Source organism: Malaclemys terrapin, chromosome 4 (genome assembly GCF_027887155.1).
Source record: "Malaclemys terrapin pileata isolate rMalTer1 chromosome 4, rMalTer1.hap1, whole genome shotgun sequence".
Lineage (NCBI taxonomy): Eukaryota > Metazoa > Chordata > Testudines > Emydidae > Malaclemys > Malaclemys terrapin.
In genome coordinates, this window is record NC_071508.1 from 2,678,445 (window position 1) to 2,688,320 (window position 9,876).

General features: G+C 56.5%; 1 protein-coding gene across 1 annotated transcript; it reads right to left on the reverse strand.

Moving 5' to 3' along the window:
- Positions 1–961: 961 nt before the first annotated feature.
- On the reverse strand, positions 962–6,057 carry LOC128836217 (perforin-1-like). The gene is made up of 3 exons (XM_054026272.1): positions 5,956–6,057; positions 2,336–2,916; positions 962–2,051 (listed from the first exon to the last, which is right to left on the reverse strand). Exons 1-3 carry the CDS (start codon positions 6,028–6,030, stop codon positions 962–964), a joined length of 1,746 nt encoding a protein of 581 aa, XP_053882247.1. The 5' UTR covers positions 6,031–6,057.
- Positions 6,058–9,876: the final 3,819 nt, after the last annotated feature.

Below are 9,876 nucleotides of genomic sequence, written 5' to 3' on the forward strand. Positions count from 1 at the left end.
CTGCAGGTGGCTTCTTTGCAGCCGCTTTTTTGTATCCGGGGACTTCGGCACAAAGCAAAGGGTGACCCGATAGCAAGTGTGAAAAATCGGGACGGAGGAGGGGGGGTTACTAGGCGCCTTTATAAGACAAAGCCCCGAATCTTGGGCCTGCCCCTATAAAATCAGGACGTCTGGACACCCTAACAAAGTCATGCTATAAAAATGGTGGTAGGCGCGGTTTTGGGTGACTCCTGCCAGTCACCAGAATTTGAGAAGCCTCCGCTCCCTGCTCCCCTTCAATTACAATAATCCTGCCCGCTCGACGCATCCTATGCTCCATTTTCTTGTCCCGCGCCGGAAGATGCTTTCATGGTTCACACAGGAATGTCCCGCGGAGGGGGGCGAGCGAGAGGATGACCTCTTTTCTTAATAATGGAAGTCCGCGCAGGGTTATTATTTTTAATGTGTAACTTCATGTTGTAGGCAGCAAAACTAGAAGTACTAAAAAAATATAATGGAATTTGTATAACCCCCGCACACACAAACACACGCACACCCCTCTCCCTCTGAGTTGGGTTGGGCTTGTTTTGGGCCTGGTTTCAAAGGCAGCAGAGGGTTCGAGCTGGGACCCCTGGTTTCGAATCCCAGCTTGGGTAAGGGAGTGGGGGTTAGTGGGTTAGCATGGGGGGGGGGTCTGGGAGCCAGGACTCTTGGGTTCCATCCCCAGCTCTAGGTGGGGAGTGGGGTCTAGTGGGTTAGAGCAGGGGAGCTGGGAGCCAGGACTCCTGGGTTCTCTTCCCCAGCTCAGGGAAGGGGGTGGGGGCTAGTGGGTTAGAGCAGGGGGGGCTGGGAGCCAGGACTCCTTGGTTCTATCCCAAGCTCTGTGTGGGGAATGGGATCTAGTGGGTTAGACCAGAGGAGCTGGGAGCCAGGACTCCTGGGTTCCATCGCCAGCTCTGGAAGGGGAGTGGGGGCTAGTAGATTAGAGCTGGGGAGTTGGGAGCCAGGACTCTTGGGTTCTCTCCCCTGAGCCTCTCACAGGCACGTACTCATGGCAGTTGTTGCCCCCCAGGTTGGGCCCGCACTCCAGTGTGTAGTAAAACTGCAGCTGGCCGTTTTCAAGTCTGCAGGTGAGTGTGGCATTCCTGCCGACCCTGAGGTAGGTGAAGCAGCGGCCTAGTAAGTCGTCGTCCAATATGTCCTTGTCCCACACCTCCATTTCCAGTTTGGGCCGCTCTGGCAGTGTCACCGGCCCGAAGTCCAGGTCTTCGTTCCAGATGGGGTCGTTATCATCCTTAATGCGGTCTGTCTGCAGCTTCCGGCCTTGGAACAAGAACTTGACGTAGGCGTCGGTGGCGGACACGGTGTCTCCCCACAGGTCTGTGCCCTTCAGCACATGGACCTTCAGCCGGGCCATGCCCCGCTCACGTGAACAGCACATGGAGTTGGTCAGGGGGTTGTCGGTGCAGTAGCATTTGCAGGGGTCCAAGGGGTCAGCCTGGCCCCCTTGTGGGCAGCTACGAGGGCAACTCTTCTTGTGCCCCCGCTCAGCCACGTACTCCTTCACTGCCTGCTTCAGCGCCTCCCGCCTGGGGTTGCTCAGACTCACCAGGGTGTGGATGGGCATCAGAGAGTAGGAGACCAGGTCGGGGCTGGCTTTGAGGCTCTCCTTCCAGGTCGAGAAGGAGCTGGCGTTTTGCTCGGTGGAGAAGAGCCGCTTGGAGTAGCTGTTGCCACCCGTCACCTTGATGCGCTTCTCCATGTAGGGTGCCTGGGAGCTCCCCGTGCCCTCGCTGCTCTGCTTGCTAGTCTGACTCAGGCCCAGGTCTTGCAAGAACCGTGAGTCGAGGTGTGCCTTGATTTCGGTGGCTGTCAGCCCGTCCAGCACTGCCCGGCAGGTCTGGACAGCCGTCAGCTGCTGCACGCGCCCCCCCAGGTCTGCCTGACTCACATAGTGGGTACCGTACGTGGCCAGGAAGGGCCAGTATGTGGCTGAGTCGTAGCTGGGTGGGAGGCTTTTCAGTTCCCGGGAGAACTGGGACATCAGTGGGGGATCTTGAGTGAGACTCAACCTGGCCAGAGGGGAAAGAGAGAGGAGTTAGGAGCCAACCAGAGAGACTCCCGGCACCTTGCCCCGGAGCAAACTGGCCCCACTTCCCCAGAGCGCACTCCGTGGCTTCCCTGGCAGGTGGGGACGCAGTAGGAGACGCTCTTCTCTTGCAGTCAGTGCTACCCCATTACCCCACTGCAGCAGTAGGGGGCGCTGGGCTGCAGAGAGCAGGGTGGTGGGGGCAGCAGGGAACAATGTGCTGTAGGGAGCAGGGCGTGGAGGGGGGGGCTAGCCTTGGATTCTCACCTGTAATACACACAGGGTATCTCGTGGCGTATGAACATGTACTTGTCCTGCAGCTCCTTCTGGTAAGCGTAGCTGGTGAGTCGGGATTTGGACCCCGCCAAGGCCGGGCCCTGGGGCTCCTCTACCAGCTCCAGCTCTTTCATCCAGTCGTTGTTCACCTCCGACGCCAGTGCCCGGCCCACAGCCGCGGCTGACTCTTCTGCTGAGCTGCTGAGGTCCCAGTTGCACGAGATGTTGACTCTCCAGTCCATCACGGCCAGCGGCAGCCTCTGGTGCTGCCTCCCCTGCAGCCGGTTCTCGCATATGGTGCAGGCGCCATTTGGGCGGCGCCACAGGCTGGTGTCCACCACATCAGCCCCCGTCCACTCCAGAGTGGTCACGTCGATGCCCTCCCCCACCAAGCTGTATGCGGGCACGAAGATCGTGGTCTCACCACACTCCTCAGCTGTGCCGGTGTAGCAGTCGGGGGAGACTTGAGGGAGAAGGAAGAGGAGGAGCAGAGGGATGAAGACACCGGATCTCGCCATGGCTGGTGTGATGGTGCCCCCTACCTGGGAGCAGCTTTCGGTCTCTGAGCCTCCCTAGAGGGAGAAAAACAGAGAGAGGCGTCATTAACGACAATGTAGTGGCAGGCAGTTCCAGAGGCACAACACATCCTGGCGGCATCCCAGAAGCCTGCAAGCTGCTCTGACGCTCCCTGGATCTGAGAGAAGAGCTCTCCAACAACCTGTGCTATAGCCTGCCTACCCCATTGCCCGCTGATCCTGAAGGAGAGTTGCTGCTGGGTGTGAGCAGTACAGGGACTAGGACACATACAACCTGGCAGTTCTGATTCTGTCCACTAGGGGGCAGTTGGTTTGGTTGAGTGTAGTAGAGGACATGAGACACGCGGGTGAATGGTTCTCATTCCTCATATCACATAGCTGTGCAGATCTGAACATGTGCACACTCCTCTTCCCACCCCACCCCCAAGATGAATCTCCCCTCATTGTGCTGGGAACTGAATCCCCCATGTGAGCTGCAGGCGGTAGGGTGACCTTGCTGAAATACTCACAGTCCCATTCCCTCCAGCAGGAAGAGAGAGAGAGAAGAGTGCACACCCACATGAGGGTCCTCAATTCCCTTCTAAATCGCTGTATGTGCCAGGCTTCTTCACCTGGCACTGAGATGCAGCCAGCTCTGGGGTGTGACAGTGGGGCACTGCCAGACAATTATATTGCCCAGGGGCAACTCATCCATCGCTGAGTTTCGGCCACCTCTGGGGCAGGGCAGTGGGGGAACAGCCAGTCAGAGAGCTCTGGGGAGCACTGGCATGGGTATTGGGGTACGGTGATGTCCCCACACCTACACAGACTCCTGCTCCCCAGCACGTCCCCCCAGGCTCCCCTGCCCCTGGGTTACCTGTCTGCAGCAAAGCACAGGGCTCCCGCGTGGGATCACGGCAGCAGCAGAGTTTCCAGGGGCCGCCCTGATGCAGATGTCAGCTGGTTCAGAGTGCAGGGAGTTGAGTTCTCCAGAGCTCTCTGGGTTTGTCAATCGGGAGGCGGGGCAGGCAGAAAGGGGGACCCCCGCCTACAGCAAAATCCAAAATCTGGATCACCCTGAAATTGGACATTGGCCTGTCTATTTGGGACTATAACCTGATGAATTGATTCGGGAAAGGACTCTTTGCAATTCTAAACCTCACCATCTTTACTATGAAACTGACCTAAGAACTCTAGTCATAGCTGGATGGAGAATGATCTTTTAACCAATGCCCTCTCTTTTCTTTTGTAATAACGTTTAGTTTAGTAATACAAGAGTTGGCTGTAAGTGTGCATTTGGTTAAGAGCTTAAATATTCACTCACCTGGCGGGGAATGTGTCCGATCCGTTGGGAGTGTTGGAATATTTTTTATGATGAGCAAGATTTTCAGTAATCCTTATCGTATTTGCCTTGGCCGTCTGGATTGGAGCCCAAGGCTTGTTTTGTTAAGGGAACGGTTTTGGTTTCTGAGTAACCAGTCAGTTATTGCAGAAGCTGTTTTGTTGCTGGCTTGGTGGATCGAAGTATTAGAATAACCACCAGTTTTGGGGATTGTCTGCCCCATTCTTTGTAGTTTTCCCTGATTGAGCGATCTCAGGGTGCCCCCCCCCCGAGATCTCAGTCACGGGGATGGGAGCCAGGACTCTTGGGTTCTACTGAAAGCCCAGAACTTGCTGGGGAGCCAGTGTGTGGGTGCTGGGTCACCTCAGGGGATGTGTGTTGCCTGCTGTTCCCCTCTGCTCTCAGGACAGGGTGTGGGGAGGGGCGGGACACCGGGAAGGGAGACAAGGGGTCAGGGCGAGTGGCAGGGTTTAGGCACGGGGTGCGTCTGAGCCCCTCCGTTGCCCCCTGTGGCCATGCCAAGATCTGTGGGTGACCTGAGCCTCCTCTCTGTGTTTGTTCCAGGATCTGTGGGCTCCCTGAGTCTGAATTTTGTTTGGTGACCCCTAGTTCTTGTGTTATGAGAAGTAGTAAACAACACTTCCTTATCTATTTTCTCCACACCAGTCATGACTTTATAGACCTCAATCATATCTCCCATTAGCCGTCTCTTTTCCAAGCTGAAAAGTCCCAGTCTTATTAATCTCTCCTCATACAGAAGCCGTTCCAGACCCCTCATCATTTTTGTTGCCCTTTTCTGAACCTTTTCCAATTCTAATAGATCTTTTTTTGAGATGGGGCGACCACAGCGGCACGCAGTATTCAAGATGTGGGCATATCCTGGATTTATATAGAGGCAAGCTGATATTTTCTGTCCTATTCTCTATCCCTTTCTTAATGATTCCCAACATTCTGGTCGCTTTTTTGACTGCCGCTGCACATTGACTGGATGTTTTCAGAGAACTATCCACACTGACTCCAAGATCTCTTTCTTGAGTGGTAACAGTGTCCACACCCTCTCCCTGCCCCAGGCATGTGCTGGGATCTGATGGTCATAGAATCACAGAATATCAGGGTTGAAAGGACCTCAGGAGGTCATCTAGTCCAACCCCCTGCTCAAAGCAGGACCAACCCCAACTAAATCATCCCAGCCAGGGCTTTGTCAAGCCTGACTTTGAAAACCTCTAAGGAAGGATATTCCACCACCTCCCTAGGTAACGCATTCCAGTGCTTCACCACCCTCCTAGTGAAATAGTGTTTCCTAATATCCAACTTAGACCTCCCCTCCTGCAACTTGAGACCATTGTTCCTTGTTCTGTCATCTGCCACCACTGAGAACAGCCAAGCTCCATCCTCTTTGGAACCCCCCTTCAGGACGGAATTCTTCATTGGGCAGAGTGAGGGGAGCTGGGGGGCAAGAGGAAGTGGGAGAAGAAATGGGGGAGGGGCACTTGGGGTAGACTGGGGGCCAAGGAGGGGATCAGGGGTCAGCGGGGGGGCTGAGGGGCTTCCACGCAGCGAGACACCCCAGGGCAGCTGAGTCAGCGCTGCAGTTCCTTTACCCTCCTCAGCCCCTCTGCCTGGGCACCAGCTCAGGAAGTGGGGTCAGATCCTGGAGGAGGATCTCCCCCCTCTCCCCTGCAAGAACTCAGGATTTCACCCGGGATTTCTCACCTACATTTTCAAAAGTTTTGCAATAACTAAACAGCACTTACCTTGTCTGTGACAGAAGCTGGAGAGATCCCAGCTCCTAAAGAGGACTCTGGTCCCCTGGGTTTGCCGTGTGCCATATAAATACAGTCATAGGTGCTGGCTTCTAGTTTTCCTCAGGGGTGCTCCTCCCCCTTCCCTGAGGCCACGCCCCCACCTCACCCCCTCTCCTGAGGCCCCCCTCTCCTCCCTCTTCCAGTCTGGGCAAAGGAACACCCTGACCTCACAGCTCTCCCAGCACCCCTGGGTGAGCCCCCTGCCCTCCCAGTGGCTGGGCAGACCCCCGATCCACACCCAGGGCCGGCACAGAGCTCTGCAGTCCCTGGCTGTCATGTTTCCTGGGCTGTGTGGGGTCCAAGCACTCGGTGAGGAGGCCTGCCACCCCCGTGCCAAGTGGATAAAATGACAGCAGCCACCCCCTCCTGTGCCCCACTCCCCCAGTACCTGCCCTCATATCATCTCTTCCCGCCCCTGCTCCGCCCCCTCCCAAGGCCTGGATACACGCCCCTCGGGACTGTCCGCCCTCCCCCAAAGCCCCTGCCCACCAGGGCTGCCTGCCTTACATAGCGGTGCCCTACGTGGCCAGGAAGAGCTGATAGGCAGATGAGTGGTAGCTGGGTGACAGGAGATGCAGGGCCTGGGAGAAGTGGGGTGGCAGTGGGGGTTTTTGGGATTCCTTTCCCTTCCCAGAGGGAAAAGAGAGAGGGGAGTTAGGAGTCAAACAGAGACCTCCCCTGGCTTCCCTGGGGCAGGGGCTCTGTGGTGGGCGCTCTCCCCTTGTGGTCAGTCCTGGCCCCATTGGCCTAGAGCAGCACTAGGGGGTGCTGTTCTCCAGAGAGAATGGCTGGGGGCTCGGAAGAGGATGCTGTGCTGCAGGGCCCAGCAGGGGATTCTCACCTGTCATACACACAGGACACCTCGTGATGCACGACTATGAACTTGGCCTGCGCTCCTTCAGGTAGGTGTGGCTGGTGAGCCAGGATCGGGAATGCCCAGGGCCGGGAATGGGGACTCATCTGACAGCTCCAGCTCCAACTTCCAGCCATTGTTCACATCCAACCCCATTGCCAGGGCTACGTGCACGGCTGACTCTCCCACCGAGCTGCTGAGGTCCCGTTGAACCAGCTGTGGACCCTCCAGTCCACCATGGCCAGCGGCAGGTTCTGGCACAGGCTGGAGGGACTGTTCAGGCCGCACCACAGGCTGGGGTCAATGGCCTCCCCCACCAGGTTGTACACAGGCAGAGAGAGGAGCGGGAGCAGGTAACCCTGGGAGAGAGTGGACGCCCGAGAAGGGCTGTCACACTGAAGCGGGTCCCCCCCAGGGACTGCATGGGGCCAAGAGTGGGCACAACCTGTGAGTCCGTGACACCTGCGAGGTGCTCTGGGATGGACTCCCAACGGTCAGCGCGGGCAACCAGGACTGGCAGGAGTTGCCTCTCACTCTGGCTGAGTTCTCAGAAGCCCTTTGTCTCATGCCCACTGATCCATCTCCAGGCATGGACAGACTGACCCTCGAATTCACCAGGTGTTCTGGGACATCCTCGCCTTTGTCCTGGGATGAGTCCATAGGGAGCAGAGTGCTACCCCTGTCGTGCAGGTGACCAGTGCCCACCTTTGAAGGGGACCTCTGCACCACACCTTTGGAACTGGTGTCCCATCTCACTCCTCAGCAGAGCCTACACGGTCATAGCGAAGGCCACTTGACTGTGATTGGCAACCGCCCCGGTCCCCATGATGTGGGGGGCCCCACGCTTCAGGAGGATGTGTTATGCTTATAAGAAGCACACAGGATCTTTTTCAGGGGGTAAGGCAGTGCGCCGCGTTTATTAAGAATACCGTAGTAAAGCAGCTAGCATATGCTCACATAAAAACACACACACACACTCAGACACACACACTGTCCCGCCAGTCGATGTTATAGGTACCAGTCTGTAGCTCGGACTAACCTACTGGCCAGTTAGATTCACACTTATCTTCTAAAACACACATCCCTCATTCACACATAAAACAGGATGGATTTACATAGAAACAGCATGAACATTTAAGCAGGAACATCAAGTTACAATTTAAAGAAACCAATCATCACACTCCTCTGCTTCTTTCACAAAGCTAACTTCAAACCTATAACAAAGTGATGACCATAAGGGTCTATTCCTGCCTTGAAATCAGCTTCAGACACAAGATTCTGGCTGATGCATCTTTTCCAAGGGCACACTAGGCCGTTCCTTCCCGCTTTCAGAAAAGGAGGCTGGAAGGGTACTTCAAATTATAATTACAGAATACATCAATACATGTAATACATACTACCTTATTTATGATCCTTCTTTCTAACTAACTCATACCTAAACTGAAATAGGATTTTTGTACTACAGATGTGGGGTCCAGGATGACCTGGGGGGGCTAGCAGGGGCCCTGGTGCTAGCAGCAGCAAGCGATCTGGCCCCAGCCCACCCTACTCTGTTGGCTCCAGGTGTCACTCAGGGGAGGGGGTGGAAGCCAGAAAGAGGCAGGGTGGAGGTTTGGGGGGAGGGGTGGATTGGGCACAGGTGGGATGGAGCAGGGATGGGAAGAGGCGGAGTGGGGGTGGAGCAGGTGTGGGAAGAGGCAGGGTGGGGGCTTGGAAGAAGGGTGGAGTGGGGGTGAGGCCTGGGGTGGAGGGGGGGTTGTTGTGGGCCCTGTACCTCCCCTAAGGATGGCCCTGGTGACTGGGTCCACACTGCCAGGCTCGGGGACCTCCTTGAGTTCGTGTGTAGGGATGGTCTGTTGTTCGCCCTTCTGTCCCTGAGCAGGAGAAGGCGTTCGACAGGGTGGACTATGGGTATCTCCTGGACACTCTGCGGGCGTTCAAGTTTGAGCCACTGTTTGTGGGTTTCCTCCAGGTGCTGTGCGTCTCCATGGAGTGTGTGGTCAGGCTCAGCTGGTCCCTGACTGAACCGGTCAGCTGTCAGGCCAGCTGCACTCTCTGGCCATTGAGCCCTTCCTCCGTCTGCTCTGGATGATGAGCTGGAGCTGTGGGTGGTCCTGTCAGCATATGCCGCCAACGTGCTTCTCGTGGTGCAGGACCCAGGCACTCTGGTGCAGTTGGAGGCCTGCCAGGCTATCTAATCAGCAGCCTCCTCCTCCCAGGTCAACTGAGTCAAGAGTTCTGACCTGGTGGTCGGGGACAGGTGGCAGACGAGCTCCCTCCCACCCACGCTTCAGGCCAGCCAGTAGAACACGGGTCTGCTGCTCTCTCTGAGCATTCACCTTCCCTCCACCCAGCCCTCTCCATCAGAGAACAGGCAGGGTTTGGAGGGCAGGGTGGTTGAGCGGCTGTGGAGGTGAACTGGACTGTTCCGGGGCCTCTTCCTGTGCAGGAAAGCACTGGTGTTCAACCAGCTAGTCCTGCCCATGCTCTGGCACCGGCTCAACACCCTGAGCCTGGCCCTGGATTTCCTGGCCCAGCTCCAGAAGGTAGCACTGGAGTTTCTCTGGCCAGGACTGCACTGGGTCTCTGCAGGGTTCTCAGTCTCCCTCAGAGGAGGAAGGACAGGGCCTGGTCTGCCGCTGCACACAAGTCCAAGTCTTCCATCTCCAGGCCCTTTGTTGGTGCACGACTTCCTCTGCCATCCCCAAGGGCTCTGGTATGCCCGGCAGCTCTTTTTTCTCCATCCGAGGGGTCTGCAACCTGGTGCACTCGAGGGAAACATGCGCCAGAGTCTCCCTCATGCCAGAAAAGGGCAAGTGCCTGGGATAGGTGTGAAATGTCCAAGTACCTTCATGGAGCCATCAGCTGATATTTCTGGCGGGCCGCAGAACCAGGTGGAATTAAGGCTGGGTCACCGGGGCTCCTCACCCTCTATAGATGGCACAAGGTGCCGCCTCTACGTATTGGGGTGGGATATGAGGGTGAGCAAATGAAACTTGTGGAGCACGAGCATGTAC